General features: G+C 49.5%; 2 protein-coding genes across 3 annotated transcripts; both read left to right on the top strand.

Annotated features, from left to right (window-relative positions):
* Positions 1-7652: 7652 nt before the first annotated feature.
* On the top strand, positions 7653-19709 carry LOC115640614 (interferon-inducible GTPase 5-like). Of its 2 annotated transcripts, none has more exons than XM_030543504.1 (2): positions 7653-8275; positions 17106-19709. In XM_030543504.1, the coding sequence occupies exon 2, from the start codon at positions 17110-17112 to the stop codon at positions 18349-18351; it is 1242 nt and encodes a 413-aa protein (XP_030399364.1). In that variant the 5' UTR covers positions 7653-8275; positions 17106-17109; the 3' UTR covers positions 18352-19709. The 2 variants fall into 2 exon arrangements, with proteins under 2 accessions (XP_030399364.1, XP_030399365.1); XM_030543505.1 differs by lacking the exon at positions 7653-8275 and adding an exon at positions 15847-15867.
* Positions 11060-12787, top strand: LOC115640620 (interferon-inducible GTPase 5-like). Its single transcript, XM_030543517.1, has 2 exons — positions 11060-11145; positions 11306-12787. The coding sequence occupies exon 2, from the start codon at positions 11356-11358 to the stop codon at positions 12109-12111; it is 756 nt and encodes a 251-aa protein (XP_030399377.1). The 5' UTR covers positions 11060-11145; positions 11306-11355; the 3' UTR covers positions 12112-12787.
* Positions 19710-21637: the final 1928 nt, after the last annotated feature.

The raw sequence follows: 21637 nt of genomic DNA, 5'->3' as shown, positions 1-21637 counted from the left end.
TGAAGCGTGCTTTTATGAAGTTCAAGGGGTGTGGGGTTTGTCAAAAGGGAAATAGGTTGCTCCCATTGTATATCTGCATTTAGGTTACAGTTTGTCAACAACAAGAAGAGGTATATGAGCGACCTGTTCCTCTAACAAAGGCCCCCTCACCCCATCCAGCCCTGGCGCTTGTGCACGAGGTATATAGGCTGTTGGGGCATCTGAAGCATTGCAAAGCAGCCCCAGAATCCCTCTTAAATCAAACCATCTTCCGCTTCGACAGGACCTTTTCATTCCCCCCCCCCCCCCGCCGCTCCCCAGGCCCTCTGCATTAGGACTTAATCATGACCCTCTGGTTTCAACAGTGTCTCAGTCTCTCGTCTGCTGGTTCATGTTAGCTAATGTTGTACAGCATCTAGGGTTACACTTTGCAAAAAAGTGTTTTATAAAAACAAAACCAAAAAAAATATTCTCTAGGGGCTTAGACAAGATCAACACAATTGTAGTTGTAATTGTTGCTTTGCAGACCCTGCTTCAAAGTATCTTTAAGTTTGTTTTTGTTCATATTTCATTATACCTCATAAAGTGGGAAAGTGCTTCTGAGCAACAACTGCTTGCTCGTGCTAAAGCATAACAACTAACAAAGAATGTCTGCCTACAAAACTGTTTCACTAAAAGAGTTATTAACATTCCCCCTAAAACTCAGGGCACCTTTCTTACTCCCAGGCCTTGAGCTCTGTGGCTTTTTAAAAAAATTGTTTGTCCTGGGTTTAGATTTTAAAAAACATTTAAAAAGAAGAAAGTGGAGGGAGGGGGGAGTAGGAAGATGTGAGGGGGTGACAGACTCCTTATCTCTGGCAATAAACAGCTAACATTTTACATACGCTATTTTTTCTTTTGTTTTTTTGCATAAATCCAAACTTTAAAAAGCAGTCTTGTTTGGGTTGTTTTGGGTTAATTTTGTTTTTTTAATTAAAACACATCTGTAAACTCCCCTCGGTTGCCAGTTTTCACATTCTTACCCAGTTGGTGTTTTGGCACTTTAAAAACACTATTTTTAAAAGGACAGGCTAATATCTTAAGCCTTTTTAGTTCACTAAACTTCTACAAAATATCCCTAAGAGGGGCCTGGTTTTGTTACAGCTCAGGCAATACTGATTTTTCATGTTAAACTTTAAAAAAAAGAAACAAACATAATGCTTCAAACAGGCCTCACTGCATACAGAATAGCCTTTAAAAAGGTCATGTTATATTACAGCTCAGTCAATGCTGCATTTTCATGTTAATTTTTTTTAAAAAACCCTTATTATAATGAAACACTGCATGTTTAGCAAGTGTTAAAAGTATGGGGGAAAAGTCAAGGGGTGAGGGGTTCTTCAGTTAGGCTATCTCTGAGCTTCATGCAGTCACAAAGCCTTGGGTTTTGTCTTTTACAGTCAGTAAATGGAATAAAATACTTGTTAGAACTTTCACAAAGTGTCTTTCAATGCAATCTCACCATTTGTTAAAACTTTAACAGCATTTAAAAAGTTAGGAGAGAAGTCTGTGTAAAAAACCAAGCAAATGGAAGGCGTGACCCTAGAGCCTTGCTAAGGCAGACTATAGTGCGTGGGTCACTGGCTAGCCTAATTAGTCCTATCTGTTTTTAACATGTAGAGAAAGCCACAGCTCCAGCCTATGATGTATTATTTTAATATAAATCTATAGACCCAAAACAAACACAGAAGCTTGTACCTGTGTCTCAGCACACGGGTTGCAAACATTTTAAAACAAAGACATTCTGATAATGCAACAGAAAAAAATCATCCTTAAATCTAAAAGTCCTAAGAAAATGAAAGCATGGATTTGTTAAAAAGTGGGGAGGAAAACTTCTCTCTGATCCACTGGATTACAGAATAAAAGGAATATAAACTAGCTGTTACTAAGGGTATGTCTACACTACAAAATTAGGTTGATTTAACATAAGTCGATTTTTTAGAAATCGATTTGATACAGTCGATTGTGTGTCCTCACTTAAGACCATTAAGTCAGCTGTGTGCGTCCACAGTACCAAGGTTAGTGTCGACCTTCCCACAGTTCCCGTAGTCTCCACTGGCCATTGAAATTCTGGGTTGAGCTCCCAATGCCTGATGGGTCAAAAACATTGTTGCGCGTGGTTCCAGGTACATGTCGTCAGGGCCCCCCACCCCCCATGAAAGCAATGGCAAAACATCATTTTTCGCCTTTTTTCCTGGGGTACTCATGCAGACGCCATACCACGGCAAGCATGGAGCCCGTTCAGCTCACCATCACCGTACGTCTCCTGCGTGCTGCTGGCAGACGCAGTACTGCAGTGCTGCACAGCAGCAGCTCCTTGTGTTTGCAAGTTAGCAAAGATGGTTAGCAATCATACTATGCTGGTGTCTCCTGGTTGCTCCTGGCCAGCGCTGTGTCCTCATATAGGCTTGTCTTTTCAAGTGATTATAAAGAGCTTTATTCCTTTACAAAACTTACTATAACTTGCTTTTGTTAAAAAAGTAGAGGAAGAAGTAGCCTTCTTATCTCTGATCCACTGACTCACATCCTGTTTTTGCTAACAGTGGTTTTGCAGCAGCTTCAAATTGTCCTCACTCAAAAATTACCAATGTTAGTCTAAAACATAGGCGGAAAACTTTTAAAAACTGTTTGTTAATAAGAGCTTATGATTTTAACCTTTATTAAAGCACCTATGCAGAAGTGTTATATGGTGGGGGCAAATGCTTCGGGATCTGTTGTTTTTAGATAAGAATAAGGCAGTTAAAGGGGGGCCATGAGGAGAGGGGAGGGAGATGGCTCTTGTTTAAAAATCTTGGGCCTATAGGATTGGTTCAGGAAAATGTATTCTGTGATGCAGCTGTAGAGCAGCATCTGACTGGTCCGATCCAAAGATGGAGATAAAAAACCTGAGGAGTTGTGAGTGTTGGAAGCTTCCTCGTTCCCCAGGAACAGCCACAAGAGTAAGATCTCTTTCTCTGATTCAACCATGACCTTTTCTTGCCCTGTTCTCACTTCTAACCTATCTTTATATGTTTCTCTTTTATTTCACTCTTTTTAAATGTTCTTTTCTTAACCTACCCTTATATTTAATATTTTAATTGCTTCTTTATTAACTAGCCAAAAATCCTTCTTTTCTTCAGCAGTTTGCCTCTATTCTTCCAAAGTAACCCTTTAAAAAATAAAATCATTATTTTTCCTTAAGGTCTTTCAATCTGTTTTCAACCTTTTTCTCTAAACAATCAACCAAATGTATCAGAGCACCAGCACGCCACATTCCCCCTATTCAAACATAAAAAATATGGCCAATGGTGCCAAACCTCAACACCAGCAGAAATGGGAATGGAGAGTAGGACATAAATCCTAAAGGGGGCATGGAAACTTGTCCAAAAATACATGGTGATGGATACTATATAGGTATATACTACTCACCTGCTTTGCGTTGGTGTGAATGAGTTTGCAAGGTACAGGCAATGGAGAATATTTCATCACTCAAACAGCCCTGGCTGATTTGCAGGGAGCTTCATGAAAGTCTCAGGAAATGATTTGCAACCTGTGCTCCTGGGAACGGAACACAACAGGCTGAGCTGCCCCTTTCCCAGAAATGGGAGGAAGCCAGGAAGCAGGGCTGGCTCTGAGTCACCAACCTGCAAACAAAATTCCTACAGCCCTTAACTCTTGTGTAAGGGGACTGTTATCCCCTTACTAACACTCAGTCGGGGTGTTTTGGTCGCTAGCTCCCAGTACCAAAAGGGGAAGGGTCGAGGGGAAATCAGGACCCTGAGATTGACAGTCCCCATGGGCGACAGGGAGAGGCCAATGCTCCAGGTCAGCTTGAATGACAGGACGGGCAAGCTAATGAGGGAGTCAGGAGGCTAGGGGGGTCCCATCCCCCATGTGAGCTGGAGTTGCCTGGGTCAGACAGAATTGGGCTGAGCTAAGGAGAGAGCAGGGGCCCAAGCTGAGCTAGGGAGCAGCGCCGGGCCAGATCCAAAGGGGCCAGAAAAACAGCCCAGAAAGCAGGTCAGAGTTGGAAGCAGAGCCAGAGACAGCCCAGGGAGGGCAGATCCTGTGCTGGAAGCAGAGCTGCAGCCACAGAGCCAGGTGTGGTGAGCAACCGGGGCCACCCAAAGGGGGACCCTGGGCAAAGGGCCCAGCGCAGAAAGACAGCACCAGCCAAAGGTCCTTGCAGGCTAGGCTGGGAGGGGAATCTTAACCCGATGGGGGGCTGACACTGGGAAGAAGGGTCCCACCACCCAAAGTCCAGAGGTGTCTGGCCACCACCATTGCAAGTGTCCAACCCGCAGCGTCCCTGCAGCACAGTCAGACTGTGAAGTGCCCTGACGTCCAGAGACACTGTTTGTGATGTTCCCTGCCACAGAGCAGCGTGATGTGTTTCCCTTTAACCTTGTTTCCTTATTTGTTTTTAAAATTAATTGTTGATTAAATAACTTGTATTTGCTTTAAGTTGTATGAAATGATCAGGGTCAGGGAGGTGCCCAGTGCAGAGAGAGCACCCCGGAGACCACAGCAGGGTTGAGGGTCGAGCCCCCCAGAAATCCTGGGCCCAGCCTTGTCAGGGTTACAAGGACTCTGCCAGACAGGAGAGTGGAAGGGGAGTCCTCAAGGTCAGGGAGGCCTCTGGATAAAGGAAGTGTGAGGGAGGACTCAGATCCTTCCGCTCGCCCACTTCACCGGGGTAGTTCAGAAGCCAAGAAAGTTCCCCACAATAGCAGGACCATCCCCTGCTTACACTTGCAAGGCAGTACAGGCGAGGGCCTGGCATGAGCAGCTGTTTAGCAGCAGCCATCCAACAGCAGCTCAAAAGCTTGTCTCTTTCCCCAGTAGAAGTTTGTCCAGTAAGAGATATTAGCTCTCCCACCTTGTCTCTCTCAAACGTTAGGTAAGCCAGGGGGTGGTCCCACTGTTGTGAGGAACTTTCCTGGCTTCTGCATTGTCCTGGCGGTGTCAGATAGTGAAAGGATCTGAGTCCTTGCTCCAGCTCCCAGTACCTGGAGGCCGGCCTGCCCTCGGGGGTTCCCCTTCTGCCCTCCCACACAGCAGAGTCCCCGTAACCCTGACAAGGCTGGGCCCAGGATCCCTGAGGGCCTGAAACCCCACTCTCATCGTGGTCACACAGGACAGGGGTTAGGATGTCCCCACTCCAGGGTCCTGTCTCCACACTGGCCACTTCCCAGACCCCCTGATCAGTATATTAAATTCAACCCAAATACAATTATTAAACAGCAACTGTAAGAAATAGAAGAGGAAAAAAAAGGTTAAAGGAACAGGAATCCCACCCTATGGGCATGGGGACACCACAGCCAGCCATCTCTGGGATGTAAGGAAAGTTCACCACCTGTTCTCCCCACATCTCAGGCCTTCCTCCCAACCCTGGCTGCACTGTGGTGACACCATAGTCAGACTCTGCTCTGGCAGTGCCCACCCGCCCTCAGTTTCCAGGGGGAAGGATCTTGCTCCCCAGCATCAGCCCCCCCCCGTCAGGCCCACGTCCCCCCTTTGAGTCCAGTCTGCAAGGTCTCATGTCTGGTGACATCTCCCTGCTCTGGGCCTCTGCCCAGAGCCCCCCAGCCGCTCATGGCGCTTGGCTGCAGGGTTACAGGTGGCAGGGCTGGTGCCCACTGTCCCAGCTCTGGCCCCCAGCTCCCCCTGCACCTCATCCCTGACACCCCATTGGCGTGGCTGGTCTGCACCGTGCCTGCCCAGCCCCCAACTCCCCCTCTTCTGGTTCTGGCTGCTGCTCTCCCCTTAGCTCTGCCCTGCCCCAGCTCACACAGAGGACGGGACCTTGGGCTCCTGATTCCCTCATTGGCCTGCAGCCCTGCCAATCAGGCTGACCTGTAGCATTGCCCTCTCCCCCTTGGTCTCAGGGACTGTCAGTCGCAGGATCCTGACGCCTCATCTGCCCTTCCCCTTCATTTGGTATTGGGTGAGGGCCAACAAAAAAATAAAAAAAAAACCACTACAGCTCAGTGAGTGGCCAAGAGCCCCCTACTTCTGCCGGCCACACCCATGCGTTGTCTTGCTCAGACAATTCAACAAAAGGGTTCCCCAGAAAAACCTCCAAATAAAATCAGACAATGGGCCGGCTCCCCTTCCCCACCACCCCTTGGTCTTCCAGGCAGGAGAAGCACAAACAGAAGCCCCCATGTGCAGGGGTGGCTGGACCCCAAGAGAATGCAGGAACCCCATAAACTACCTGTGCCTCAAGCTAAAGGAAACCGTTAGTGGTTGCAGAGCATCCAACACCCAATGGCAATCTCCCTTGTCCTCTGGCAGCATCGTGGTGTGGCCAATCCGGGGACGTACCTTATGCAGCATGTGCTGTTGCACCGTCCTTCCTGGACCTGGAGCCCCTGGCGGGTCGGGGAACCAATTTTTGCTGCTGGAACAAAATCAGGGGGAAACTCTTCTGGACTTTGCTTCAGGGACTGGAACAAGGAGAAGGGACAGACTTTTCTCTAATGATTACAGAGTTTTCGGTTTTAGCGAGGCGCGGGTCAGGGCTGAGCAGGGCGAGGCTTCCCGTACCCTGGGGTAGAACAGGATTTGTCCCTCCCAGTCTGGGAACAGATCCTAGATTAACCCCGTTCTCTCTGCACAGCTGCAGAGTGAATCATTCCTTCCTTAGCCATTGCAGGTCCTCTTCTCTTCTCCCCAGGGCAGCCTGGGAGCCCCTTCCTCAGCCCTCTGCCAAGTAGAGCAAATACCTGAAACCCTGAACTCTCTGTCCCCAACCCCTGCCTGCTGCACAGAGAGAAACATGGGAAATTGTTCCCCTTCCAAGCTGTCTCCCCCTTTTGGAGACATGCTGAGATCAGGCACTGGGTCCTCCTCCAGGTTGTGTTGTCATTTACACCAGTGCAAAAAGGGTCTAGACTGCTGCCATTCTGGCTCGGTGGAGTTGTACACCCACTTTGCACTGGTGTGAATGAGTTTGCAAGGGGCAGCCAACAGAGAATCTTTTATTGTACACAGACCTGTCCATGGGGGGATGAAGGGGCAGGTGACCCGGGCCCCACTGCTTTAAAAGGGCTCGGGGCTCCCGGTCACTGCCACTGCTACATGGTAACAGCCAGAGACCCGGGCCCTTTTAATTGCTGCCAGAGCCCTGGGCGGTGCACGCCTGGCAGCGCTGAAGGGCTGATTGGGGGAGGCTAGCCCCCAGCGCTGCCCCTTCCGGGGATACGGAGACAGCCCCCCCAACCTCGCTGAGGTATAACAAACAAAATAATGAGATCCCCATAGCACTACACATACACTATAACAGACCTTAAGGTGGCCATCCTGCAGCAAAAAAACTTCAGGACCAGACTCCAAAGAGAAACTGCTGAGCTTCAGTTCATCTGCAAATTTGACACCATCAGCTCAGGATTAAACAAAGACTGTGAATGGCTTGCCAGCTACAAAACCAGTTTCTCCTCCCTTGGTTTTCACACTTCAACTGCTAGAACAGGGCCTCATCCTCCCTGATTGAACTGACCTCATTATCTCTAGCTTGCCTGCATATATATACCTGCCCCTGGAAATTTCCACTACATGCATCTGATGAAGTGGGTATTCACCCACGAAAGCTCATGCTCCAAAACGTCTGTTAGTCTATAAGGTGCCACAGGACTCTTTGCTGCTTTTACAGATCCAGACTAACACGGCTCCCCCTCTGATACGAGATCCCCATAATGAGTTTACAAAATCTGCAAACGTGGGTGCGTGGGTGGGTGAGGGAAGGGAAGATTTTTCCAAATTAAAAAAAAAATCCAACTTTTCAACTGGAGAAGATGAAAAGGAATTTTAATTCTTTAGAAAAATACATATTTTGGGGTGTGACACAGGGTGCCTGGGGCAGCGCACATGGAAAATGCCTTGGGCCGGGCGGACTGCAGAAAAGGAGAGCAGCTTCTCCCACAGGTGGTGGTTTGCACTGTCGTTACATTCACCAGCCAGTCACACACGGGGAAAATAACAGAAACTGAACAGGGTTCATCGAGGATCTGTTGCCAGAATGGGAGAGGTGAATCCTGTTCCGCCCCAGAATTCAAGCAACCTCTCCCTGCTCAGCCCTGACCCGAGGCTCACCAAAACAAGAAACTACTTAATCAGTAGACAACAGTCCCTTCTCCTTGTTTCGCCCCCTGAAGCAAATTCCTGGGGATTTTTCTCCTAAGGGCTAAATTTGTTCCAGCAGCAAAGAGTGATTCCCTGACCCCACCCATTAGGGGCACCTGGACCGTAAAGGACAGTTCCTCAGCACACGCTGTGTAAGGTACGTTCCCAGATCGGCTGCCCCACGATGCTGCCACAGGACAGGGGAACTTGCTGTTGGGGGTTGGACACATTTGACCCACTAACCCCTTCCTTTAACTTTAGGCACAGGCAGCTTTGGGGGCCCCCTGGGGACCAGCCACCCCCACAAATGCGGGCTTCTGTTTGTGCTTCCTCTGCCTGGAGGAGCAAGGGGGCAGTGGGGGAGGGGAGCCGGCCCATTGTTTGATTGTATGGGGAGGCTTTTCAGGGGAGCCCGTGTGTTGAATTGTCTGAGCGACCCAACGCACAGGCGTGGCCAGCGGAGGGATATAACTGTGGGAAATGGGAGGTTTCCCTACTCTCGCTGATTTCATTTTACATTTTTTCACCTGGGACAAGGTGACAAAGGAAGAAAATGATGCTAAATGCCAGGGGGCCGATGGTGGGAAGAGAGCTCCTGTCCCCTAGCTGCTGTGACATTGCCAGAGGAGGGTCGAACCACAGTGACGCTGCAGCTCATGCAGGGCATGGGAGACAGGCCTGGGACATGTGAGGAGCAGATAGTGAACTTATCTCTTGTGCCAGAGACAGCGGGTTGTGGTGTCCCCGTGCCCAGAGGGGGGGTGTCACTTGTTCCTTTAACACTTTCCATTTCTTCCTTATTTTGCTAACAGTTGGTGTTTAATAAGTTGTATTTGAGTTGAACGTAACGCAGGGATCAGGGGGCCAGGGAGGTGTCCAGTGTGCAGGGAGTACTCCAAGGTGGGGACACCCCATCCCCTGCCCTGAGTGACCATGGTGAGACTGAGGGTTCAGCCCCCCACCCCGGGATCCCAGACCCAGCCTTGTTGGGGTTACAAGGACTCTACTGCTCAGGAGGGAGGAAGGGGAGCCCTTGAGGGCAGGCCGCTTTCCGGGTGAAGGGAGCGACTCAGACTCTGTCACTGTCCTATTCCACCAGGGCAGAGGAGAAGCCAGGAAAGTTCCCCACAATAGCAGGGCCACTCCCACCTCAGAGAGACACAGTGGGTGAGCTAATATCTTGTATTGGATCAACCTGCGTGGGGGAGGGAGACCAGCTTTTGAGCTGATGTCAGATGGCTGCCAGCTAAACAGCTCCACGTGCCAGGCCCGCACCTGTTTTTCCATGCAAAAGTTAAGGGCTAGAGGAATTTTGTTTGCAGTTCATAGACTCATAGACTCTAGGACTGGAAGGGACCTCGAGAGGTCATTGAGTCCAGTCCCCTGCCCTCATGGCAGGACCAAATACTGTCTAGACCATCCTGGATAGACATTTATCTAATCTACTCTTAAATATCTCCAGAGATGGAGATTTCACAACCTCCCTAGGCAATTTATTCCAGTGTTTAACCACCCTGACAGTTAGGAACTTTTTCCTAATGTCCAACCTAAACCTCCTTTGCTGCAGTTTAAGCCCATTGCTTCTTGTTCTATCATTGGAGGCTAAGGTGAACAAGTTTTCTCCCTCCTCCTGATGACACCCTTTTAGATACCTGAAAACTGCTACCATGTCCCCTCTCAGTCTTCTCTTTTCCAAACTAAACAAACCCAATTCCTTCAGCCTTCCCTCATAGGTCACGTTCTCAAGACGTGTTGCTCTTCTCTGGACCCTCTCCAATTTCTCCACATCTGTAGGGTAGCCATAGCCGTAACGTGCTGATTGCCAGAAGCTGGGGCTGCTCTACAGGGGATGGAGCACTTGATGCTTCCCAGCTCTGTTCATTCCCTCTTGGGCACCTGGCACTGGCCACTGTGGAAGACAGGAGACTGGGGCAGATGGACGTTTGTTCTGATCCAGTCTGGCGGTTCTTATGTTAATTGAGAATTCATTCTATGCGTCCCCACATGAGAGCTGACCTTGACACAGGATTCAGCTTATGGGGAAAACAGAGGGGCCAAAAGTCTCTCCCATGCTATTCTCCAAGTCCAGACCCACAGAAACAAGGAAATTAAGTTGAGACTCAAAATCACAGGGTCAGGCCAGGTTCAGTTTCTTGGACAGTGGAAAGATTTCCTGTTATTTCAGAAACTTAAAAGTGTTGCATTTCCCCCACCAAGGATTGTCCCTGCAGACGAGCTCTCCCTGACAACATGCAGATGCACTCAAGTCAGCTCTGACTTTGAGGGGATTCTGTTCCCCCCTTGTTCTGTGCAGCACAGCGCCCCCCAGCACCACACTGGGACTTCAGGATCAGCACTGACTCTTCGGGGAGATGACACCCGATTGAGCCCCTCCCCCTGCTCTCTGCTGCACAGCGCTGGGCTGGGCACAGGGGTCAGCACTGAGGGGCACACGGCCTCTCCTACCACTCAAAACATGCCCTGTGGCAGAGCACCCTCCAGTGTCACATTGGGGCGCTGCGAATCAGGGTACGTGGAAATGAACCCTTCCTTGCTGGCCACTCTGAGAAGTTATCCGTAGATTATTTGACTTCTTACAATTTGTAACCAAAGATCCTTTTCTTATAACTTGGTGGGTTTATGTGCGCACTAATAGGAGATATCTCTATATGTTTACTGTGTGCGGGTTAATAAATTGTCTCTGGGCACAAAGAACTGATCATGGCTGGAATTGGTGTTTCTTTCCCCAGGAAAATGGCAGCTACAAGAAGCTTCTGGGCAGATTTATTTTTAGAATGGGGAAATAACCTTAATGGTCTGTCCCATGAGGAATATGAAGAATTCCAGGCTGCTGTCTGTGCAGGAAACCTTGCTGAAGCCATCGCGGTGGTGAAGAAATCTGATGCGTTGTTAAAAAACACCAAGCTTGACGTTGCCATCACCGGAGAGCAGGGCTCTGGCAAGTCATCTTTCATCAACGCCATAAGAAACCTAGCTGACGATGATGAAGGTGCAGCTGAGACCGAGGTGATAGGATCAGTAAAGGAGCCAACTCCTTATCCGCATCCCAAGCACCCAAATGTCACGATGTGGGACCTGCCTGGGATCGGGACACCAAATTATCCAACAAACACATATGTGGAGAAGGTGGATTTTGCTCACTATGATTTCTTCATCATTATCACAGCAGGGCGGTTCCGAGAGTCGGATGCCAGCCTGGCCCAGGAGATACAGAGGATGGGGAAGAAGTTTTACTTTGTCCGCTCCAAGGTGGACATGGACCTGCGCAGTGAAAGAAAAGGAAAAACGAAGGTCAAGGAGGAGACAGTCCTGCAGACTATCAGAAACGATTGCATCAGGAACCTGCAAGAAGCAGACATCCTTTCCCCACAGGTTTTTCTGGTGTCGAGATGGGACTTTGAAAAGTACGATGCTCCCCAACTTCAGGAGACCTTTTCGAATGAACTTGACACTCACAGGAGACATGCCATCTTTCATGTCCTGCTCAAAATTTCTGAACAACCCTTAAACTGGAAGAAAGAGGCCCTGGAGCAGCAGATCTGGAAGCAAGCCTTTAACTCAGGTGCTATCGCTACTATTCCTCTCCCATTTCTCTCTGTTTGGTGGGATGTTGGCATCTTGGTGGATAACGTGACTAAGTTCTGTGAGAGCTTTGGCCTGGACGACTATTCCCTCAGAGCCCTTGAAAAGCCCATGGGCAAATCTAGTGAGCTGAGGACTGTGATACAATTCCTGCTGGCCAAAGACAGATCAAGAGATGAGGTTTTCAAGCTTCTGAAAGAGGCTACAGGGCAAGTTATGATGATAGCTAAGTATTTCATCAGCATGATCCCAGGGATTGGTACTGCGATAGCCGCAGTGACATCTTACAGAGTCACAGGCAGATTGCTGCGTACGTTTGTGGCTCACGTTGCAGAAGATGCTCAAAGAGTCCTGAAAAGGGCTTTGGAGGGAGCTGAGAAAAGAGATTAACAACAGCCACAAAAGAGGAACGTACCTGATATCTCATGGCAGCTGGAGATCAGAGTCAGCCGAGGGGGAGGTGACATTTCCCTTCATTCTCAAATACAGTGCAAAAAAGAAACTGTCAAAAAAAAAGATCTCCAGACTTTGGTGTATTTTAAAAACAAATATTCTTTCCTAAAGTAGGGAAATGGGTAAAATTGAGGTAAAGGTCTCTGATCCCACAATTTCTGTTAAACGCTCCGAAGGGAAAGACTCTCAGAACAAATACTGTGTAACGAAACTTTGCTCTATGTTATTTAGTAATGATGAGTTTGCCTTGATGGCCTGTTTTGCTAAGCAATAACACAGCAAGGCCTACTGAAAAGTTTACTGACTGGGGTAGACAGGCCAAATTTATGACCTTGCTAGATACCAGCGTGCTTGCAGAGTCTGGGGAAAATGCTTGCAGACACTTTGTGAAGCAACTTGTACCTTTTTGAAGCTTATCAAGAAATAACAGTTGCTCTTTGTTTTTCTCTTGTATGCTGGGAAAGTATAACTGGGGAGGTACAGTGATGACGCGACAGAGCAGCTAATAAAACAGTTTGAATCTGCAGAAGGGGGGCTGGTTCTGTGTGGAAAATGGGCTTTTTCTTTGTTGATGTGTGCATGCATTAATAAAGAACTTGGTATTTGGATCTTGCTGGGTTGTTTGTCTTTTGCGGTCAGATAACGAACCTGAAAAGTCTGGGATAGAGATAACCTCGACAGTAATAATACTTGACACAAGTTTTAAGACATACTCCAGTTTTCATTATTTAAGCTGCTGGGGCCATACCCTCATATGGCAAAAAGTTAGTGTAAATTTCACACAGTCATAGATTCCAAGGTCAAAAGGGACCATTGTGATGACCAAGCCTGATCTCCTGCAGAACACAGGCCAGAGAGCTGCCTCATGACAATTCCTAGAGCAGATCTCTTAGAGAAACATCCAGTCTTGATTTTAAAATTCCCAGGGCTACAGAATCCGCCACAACCCTTGATTACTTATTCCAATGGTTAATCACCCTCACCGTTAAAATATTTTGTCTATTTCCAGCTGGACTGAAGTCAAGATCTGGCCTTTTACTTTTTGCAGTGCACTGAGTCACTTTCTTTCTTAGGCTCTCATGCACTAGCACAAGGTGGTGATATTTGGATACCAGCAAAGCAGGGAAATCTTGAAATCCAAATCAAACTCTTTGCCCTGAATAATGTGCTTCACACAATCTCATGAACCCATTTCTGTAGGGATTAGGGTTTGAAATTTTTGTAAAATGAACCACATCTAAATTTCAGGCCTGAAGTGGCTGAAACTCCATCGATGTTTAAGGCCAGAAGGGACCGTTAGGATCACCTCATCTAACCACCTGCATAACAAAGTGTCCCTTTGTGGAACGTTTAACCTTTCCTGTGAATAAAGAGAACAGTGCAGAGTTTGCACTAAATTTGGCCCTGACTTACAGTGAAGTCAAAGGGATTTCCAGAGTGTATGTGAGCACATACCAGAATCTGGACCTAAGCCACTAGGCCGCCAATATAATAGTCCAGGAAAGCTATCAGAGCAGAGCGACCCCAGAGGCAGCTCCTGTGATTGGAGCTGCAGTTACCTGCTTGTTTTCTCATGCAGAGTTTTGGTTTTCTGGGTGTCCAGGAATCACTATCATGGCTCAGACTAACCTGAGTTGGGCTCAGAGGATGATTGGCCCATGTCACCACCACGACACTATTGATGTGCACCATATTTCATAGTCCGTAACCAGTGTCTGTCCTGGGGCTGCTCTGTGCTGGGAGGTTACACAGCGTTAGAACACGTGGCAACCAAAGGCTCAGGCCCTGATTCCCACTGCCATTAAGGGCACTTTACGTTGATCTGGCAGTGGGAAGAGGCCAAAGCCTTAGCTGAAATGAGTATCAGGCCTGGAAACATTTAGCAGGGTGTTAGCTGGATGTGGGTAACCAACATGATATTAGGGGTAATTGCGTTGTGTTAGCGTGATATTAAAGACGTGTTGTGTGAACACATAGCCATTTCCATCATGCTTGTGAAACCCTTCTGCCAGGCCGAGTTGATAGCAGCAAGGGCCGAGTTCAGTACATAGGGATCCCCTCCCAACAATGTAATGCAAAACCAGCTCTAGCCCCCACCCAGCGACCTGGGAAAATCTTACACACACCCCTGGGTACCTCAAAGAGTCAATATTTCCCCTTTCGCAAGCACAGAGTCTCGGTGTAGCAGAAAATGTTTAATAACATGAGATAAACAACGTAGCATTAAATTGGGAAAACATCTCAACTAGGCCGTGTCCTTTTCCCTGGGCTCTTGAGTCCAGCAACCCCCAAATCACCCCAAGACTCCAAAGTCCGATACCTCAAATGTCCCAAGAGTCCAGCCACCCAAAAATCACCCCAAGACTCCAAAGTCCAATACCTCAAATGTCCCAATAGTCCAACAACCCAAATATCACCCACAGTCCCAAAAGTCCCGCAACCCAAAAGTCTCTGTCCAGGGTCAGTGCAGCCGCAGAGTTCAAAAGTCTATCTGCAGGGGTTTTCCCTCCGCCAGCCTGGGTAGAAAGGGGCACCTTACATGGTCCGGGGCAGACTGCCCTGCCTCTCTGTGAGATTCTGCTTCCACCTTCCCCACAAACTGCTCAGCTCCGCACTGCTCCACCAGCTGCTCTGCTCCACCAGCCGTCCCGTGATCCACTCCAGCTGTCCCCACAAACTGCTCAGCTCTGCTCGCTCCATGGGCCGCTCCAACCATCCCACAAATTGCTCCACTCCACCAGCTGCTCTGCTCTGCAATATAGCTTCAGGCTCCCCCACTAGTTAGCACAGCTCTTTAGAGATTTCAGCTCTTAATGAGTTCAGTTCAGTAACCTGTAACTTAGATTCTTAAAGGAATCAAAAATCAGCTCCAATATTCAACTGTGGAGAGAGGAGAAGGTGCAATTGGTGCTTCTGGCTCCCACAAGGAGCCCACTCCCTTGTCTAAGTGCCACTCAGTTGATGGCGAGACTCCCTATCACAAAGCAGTCTCACAGTTCCTCATCCACACAGTCAGGGTGACAACGCTCCACTCCTTCCGCCCCAACCACAAAGAAATTGGGGATCCCACAGCTGCCAAAGCAACCATCCCAGGCTGCCATGGGCTATGCCAGGTGGGGTGGGTGTGCCTATGCAAACACGATCAGCCCTGAAATTCTTTTTCACACTCGCCATAATTCATCACCAGATGTCAGGGTAGAGCTGACTCTGCTTACACGCACATCGCTGTTTGTCAGCATGAGAGATGGGTGGGGAGGGATCTGAGCACCTCCGCTCCCTAACCATTGTCAGGCTGTTTGTAGGCACGATGGCAGAGGAGAGTGTGAAGACAGAGTGAAGGGGGATAAGCGGGTAGCTTTGCGGGTGTGCAGGGCCGGTGCAAGGAAGTTTTGCGCCCTAGGTGAAACTTCCACCTTGTGCCCCCCGAGCCCTGTGGCCACTCCCCAACCCCCACTCCCCAACCCCCCTCCGCCATGAGGCGACCCCCTCAAGGCAGCTCCCCCCGCGGGGAGCCGTGCAGCAGCTCCCCACCCCAGCTCACCTCTGCTCCACCTCCTCCCCAGCATGCTGCCCCTGCTCTAATTCTCCTCCCCTCCCAGGCTTGCAGAGCCAAACAGCTGATTGGCACCACAAGCTTGAGAGGTGGGAGAAGTGGAGCAGCGACGGCGTGCTCGCGGAGGGGGCATAGCAGAGGTAAGCTGGGGAGAGGAGCCCTGCGGCAGCTCCCCCCTGCACTGAGGCACCCCCCACCCGCATCAGCTTCCCGCCCCCCGGCCCAGGGAGCTGTGCGGCAGCTCCCCACCCCAGCTGTTTGGTGCCACAAGCCTGGGAGGGGAGGAGAATTAGAGCAGGGGCAGTGTGCTCAGGGAGGAGGTGGAGCAGAGGTGAGCTGGGGTGGGGAGCTGCCGCGGGGGGGATGCCTCAAGTTTGGGGGGGAGCTACCGCAGGGCCACCCCAGCTCACCTCTGCTACGCCCCCTCCCCGAGCATTTTAACTCATCACGTCCCGATTGTCAGAGGTTTATGTTTAGCCACTTTCCATATTCTGGAAGGGCACCTCCAGGCCACCTTAACGCTGCACCTACAAACTTTGGGGGCAGTCCATTTCCTTGGCTTTTTTTGAAAGATCATTTTCCAGCACCCCATGGCCCACAGCCAGGCTCTCTCCATCCTTGTCTCCCATCTCTCTGCCTGCCCAGCATACCCTGGGCCTGGGGGTGGGGCAGGCATTGTCAGGGCTGAGGACCAGGGAAGAGGAGGCAGGGACAGAAGTGGAGTCAGCGAGGGCATTTTTGGAAGGAGGGACAGAGATGGGGACCCATGAAGACATAGGGCTTTGGATGGGCACAGCTGAACCCTCCTCCAATATCTCCTACTGCGCAGCTCTGACCTGAAGCAGCAGAATCGGACTAGAACTGTTGGCTCTCAGAGGTGCTGGGCAAAGGGGAGAGTGTGCCAGCCCCACAGGAAGTACAGGACACATATGATAAATAAGAATACCTGACTTTTATGTCATGCTTTTCCATCAGTAGGTCTAAAGCCCTTTTCAATATCCCCATGTTACAGATGGGGAAACATACAATTTTGAACCCCGATGTGGCCCTCGGGCCAAAAAGTTTTCCCACTCCTGCTCTAAAGTGCTTACCATTAGCCCCCTTATACAGATAGAGAAACTGAGGCACATGGCAGTGACTTGCACACCATTGGCAGAGGTGGGAATAGAATGCAGGTCCACTGAGTCCCAGTCTACTGTTCTATCCGCTAGCTGCCAGGGGAGGGAAATGGAGTCATCGGTACCCTCCCCCCACAGATAGTAACTAGCACTAAGTAACATTTTTTTCTTTTTTTTGCTCCTTGCAGATTAAAATTCCTAGATGACTTTGTTCTGTGGGAGGAAAAAGACTATGTGTAATTTTTATTTTTTCTCCATAGGAAGATGGAAGAACTAAAATTTATCCCTGGTAACAAATTTTCAAAAGACAGAAATACACTGCCTGGTCTGTCTGAGCAGGAAACTGATGAGATCAAGGCTGCTCTCGAAGCAGGAGACCTCTCAGGAGCAGCGTATGTGGTGCACAGGTCTGACGAGTTGTTTAAAAACACCGAGCTCAACATTGCAATCACAGGGGAGTCAGGAGCTGGGAAATCGTCCTTCCTCAATGCCCTCCGGGGCCTGGGAGATGAAGACAAAGAAGCTGCTAAGACCGGGGTGGTAGAGACAACCAAAGAACCAATGCCGTACCAGCATTCCAAGTACCGCAATGTGATCTTCTGGGACCTGCCGGGGATTGGGACCCCAGCTTTTCAGCCAGACAGTTACCTGGAGCAGGTGACATTCAATCGCTATGACTTCTTCGTCGTCATTGCTTCGGAGCGGTTCAGGGCCAACCACGCCAAACTGGCCCAGGAGATCCATAAGATGGGGAAGAAGTTTTACTTTGTGCGCTCCAAGGTGGACTTGGACATTTACAATGAGAAACACAAAAAGAGCTTCAATGAGGAGAGAACCCTGGAGCAAATCAGAAACGACTGCATCGAACACCTGTGCGGAGAAGGGATGAGCTCCCCGCAGGTTTTCCTGGTGTCAAGCAAAGAATTTCAGAAATACGATTCTTCCAAACTGCAGAAAACGTTGCTGAAGGAACTGGAAAGTCACAAGAAATTCCTTTTCCTCTTGGCCCTGCCCAACCTTTCCAAACCAATCTTGGAAAAGAAAAAAAAAGCTTTGCAAAGACAGATCTGGAAACAAGCCCTGAAGTCGTGCACCATTGCTGCTGTTCCTCTCCCGGTTCTCTCGGTGAAGTGCGATGTTGGCATCCTGGTGGATAACATGAGAGGGTATTGTGAGAGCTTTGGGCTGGATGACAGTTCCCTCTTTATACTCGCTAGCCAGGTTGGGAAGTCTGTCGCTGAGCTGAAGGGCGTGATCAAGTCCCCACTGGCCAAAAATATTTCAGAAGAAATGGCTGAGAAGCAGCTGACTAAGGCTGCAGGAAAGGGTCTAATTTTAGCTAAACATTTTATCAGCATGATACCGGTGGTTGGGACCATATTTGCTGCAGAGAGGTCTTTCACAGTGACATACAGAATGCTGAACAACTTTTTAGATGATGTCGCTGAAGACGCCCAAAGAGTCCTGATCAAGGCATTGGAGACAGAAGAGAAAACAAATGAATAACAGCCACAAAAGACCAGTAAACTGATACACGCCTCTGGCAGATGGAGATTGGAGCCAACCAGAGGACAATGACAGATTCTTCTGTACTCTGATTTCATGCAACCAAAGAAAAAAAAATATTGAAAAAGATCTCCAGAGTTTGAGCTTTAAAATACAAAGATGTATTTCTAGTGCGGAGGAACAGGAAAAACTGAGGTACAGTTCCCTGGCCCCACAATTTTTTTAAGCCAGGCCCCAGCTGGGATAATTGAGGGACAGCATCAGGGCAAATACCAGCTCAAAAGGTCCTGATCTAAATTAATTAAAAGCATCAAGCAAGAGTTTTAAAATATATTTTAACTTTCTCTGTGTAAACCAGTGGAGATTCCTTGAGTCCAATGGAGCGATTGACACCAGCTGAGGATGTGGCCTATTGCATGCGGTGTAAACCGGTGCAGAATCTGACCGTGAGCAGCCATCAGAGCTGTAATAACAGCGCAAAATGTGATCAGAAAATAGTTGAAACCGGAACCAGCTCCTTCCAGCTTTTGTTCTTTTCCTGAGTCCTTTCTCCTTTGCCATTCAATGCAGGGTTAGACCAATTCAACCTAAAGCCTGTGAACGCAATTAATTAAAAAAACACCATTAAAAATAGATTTCTGAGCAGTAAGACACCGACCTGAGACCTGTATCCTGCTCAGCTCCCATGGGCTCAGCTCTCAACTCAACACTGCTCTAATGCGGGTCCCTGCGCCCCAGGGAAACAGACTTGGTTAGAAACCCCGAGCACAGATCCCCAGTATTGCACCGAGCTCCATTGATCCAATCCCATTGACCCACTCTGGGGATCTGTTTAATGGGTCTCATAGCAGAGGTTTGCTAATGATTCTTTTCTCCATCTGCCGTCCTTGTGCTAGAGGCTGTTATTAGCTCTGTAACTAAGTTGTACCCTGAGCAGGGTTTGGAAGCATCTGGCTCCTAAACCCATATCAGAGGATTAAGAGTTAAATTGCTGAAGTGAGATTTTTCATATGGGCCTGAGCTGCAGTTTGAGCTGCTGCTGATGGTGGTTTTGGTGCTGATGTGTTTGTTTAATGTGGAGTTTAGATTGGCCTGGCGTCAGGGAATCACCCCACACCGCTCAGACTCACCTGGGATTTGCAGTTTGTAACCGCGATGTGTCGGGCTTTGATGACGATTGGTTCATATGATGCCACGCACCAGCCTATCGCAAATTATTTGCTCTATATTCCACAGTCAGTAATTCATGTGATTGCATCTCTTTGCTCTGTGTATTCGCTGCTTGTGGTTTTGTCATCACTGCAGATCTTAGCGCAATACTTTTGTCTTTTAATAAACTCCCAGTCAGCTGGATCTGACACTTTGTGCATCTGATTTTTGTGGCTCTTAGGAAAACACAGAGTGAGGGGCATCAGCTGGACCCTGGCTTTGACTCCATCTCCCCCTCAGCCCTGCAGATTTGCACTGGATAGTTATATGGGTATCAAGACTACCCAGAGTCATAATTAACACTAACAAAAAACTGGAGAGTCCATTAAACCTCCTGCTTCCGTGTTTAAGCCAATCTGCAGCTATTAGAGAGCAGGGTAAGGTTGTTACAAACTGGCCCTGCTGTCACCCACTGTGCAGCCAGGTATCTGTGTGTATAGAGTCCCACATGCTTCTGAGCCAGCTGGGACTGGGAGAGTCCAGTCACTGCTGCTGGCTCGGGACTCCAGGACGAACCACCAGACTCAGACCTCTTGTCTTGAGCTGCCCTAGACCATAGGTGCTGGAATTAGAGCAGCTGGGGGAGCTGCCACACCCCCTGGCTTGAAATGGTTTCCATTATATACAAGGTTTACAGTTTGAGTCAATGGATCTCAGCATCCCGCTATACAAATTGTTCCAGCACCTCTGCCCTAGACCCTGAAATCAGTGTCTCAGTCCTCCAGAGTGCTCCAGTCCTCCTGAGTCAAGGGCAGGATATCGGGAGAAGGTGAGGAAGAGAGTCCCAAGGATGGAGCCGGATGTCCAGAGAAGGGAGGGAGCCTGGCAGGGACCAAGAGAGCCTGGAGAACACAGAGGAGGCAGATCTGTGAGAGGGGAGGAGAAGGGGACGGAGAGGGCCAGAGCCAGGAACTTAGGGCCTGTGTCCATTAGGGGTCTATCCCGATTGTGCCCATGCTGTGCCGGAGACCATGGGGCTGTACCCGGGGGACCTTACTAAGGAAATCTGGAAAAGGTGGGAAGAAATGGTGGTGACACAAAGACCTGGGGGGGAAGCTGCCCCGTCTCACACCCCCTGGCCCCCAAACCCTTTGAACGGTTGGAAGTGCAATGAGGGAGATAGCAGGGTGAGCTATGGGGAGATGGAGGGAGTTGGTGTTTTCAGTGGGGAGGGGGGTATTGAGGGACCGTGGGGGCGGGATAGCGGAAGCTCCTGACAGGGGATATTAAGGGACTGTGAGGGGGGTGGCTGGGGCTCCTGAGGGGGGATATAGAGGGATTTGGGGGAGGGGTGACTGGGGATCCTGAGGGGGACTATTGAGGCACCATGAGAGGGGCTGGCAGAGGCTCCCGAGGGGGGATATTGAGGGACCATGAGGGGGAAGGTGGGGCCCCTGAGCGGAGATATTGAGGGACCATGGGGGGGTGATGGGGCCCCTGAGGGGGGATTTTGAAGGACCAGGACAGGCTCCTGAGGGGTATTGTGATCATATGTTGGGGTTCTCCTGGACGTTATCCTCTTTTTGGTCCTTCGATCTCCGTCCGCGCGGCTTTTTGAAATATGAGGAAATGTCCAGGTCTGGGATTCTTCCTTGCTGTGACAGGCCAGGCCCCAGCTCCCCGCCCTGGGCAGGGGGAGAGGCCCAAAGGAAGGTGCTGACTGACGGGCGGGTGCTGCCTCCTGGACTTGTATCCACCACCATAACAGGAAGTGACACTGCCCCCCACCTCCAGAGTGAGGCCACAGGTACCCCCTCCAACACCCCTCAGGTACCCCCCAGGTACCTCCTCCAGGACCTCCCCAAAACCCTCCCAGTACACACACACCCCTGCAGCACCCCCCAAAGTGACCCCTCCAAGCATACAGTCTCCCCAGGACGCTGGGTATGACAATTGAATTGCTTTGCAGAATGTAACCCTACAGGTAATATGGATGCCAAGCTGGAAGAATCCTGATCTAAACTGGCCGCAGCCTGGAGCCAGAAATACCCCTCAACGGAAGAAGGTGTGGAAGCGGGTGCAACCAGCGCTTTTCAATGTGTCTTTCCAGTCCATAACATGGATGGTGCACCCCAGA

Source organism: Gopherus evgoodei, unplaced genomic scaffold (genome assembly GCF_007399415.2).
Source record: "Gopherus evgoodei ecotype Sinaloan lineage unplaced genomic scaffold, rGopEvg1_v1.p scaffold_31_arrow_ctg1, whole genome shotgun sequence".
Taxonomy (NCBI): domain Eukaryota; kingdom Metazoa; phylum Chordata; order Testudines; family Testudinidae; genus Gopherus; species Gopherus evgoodei.
This window is presented reverse-complemented; position numbering and strand designations above follow the sequence as displayed.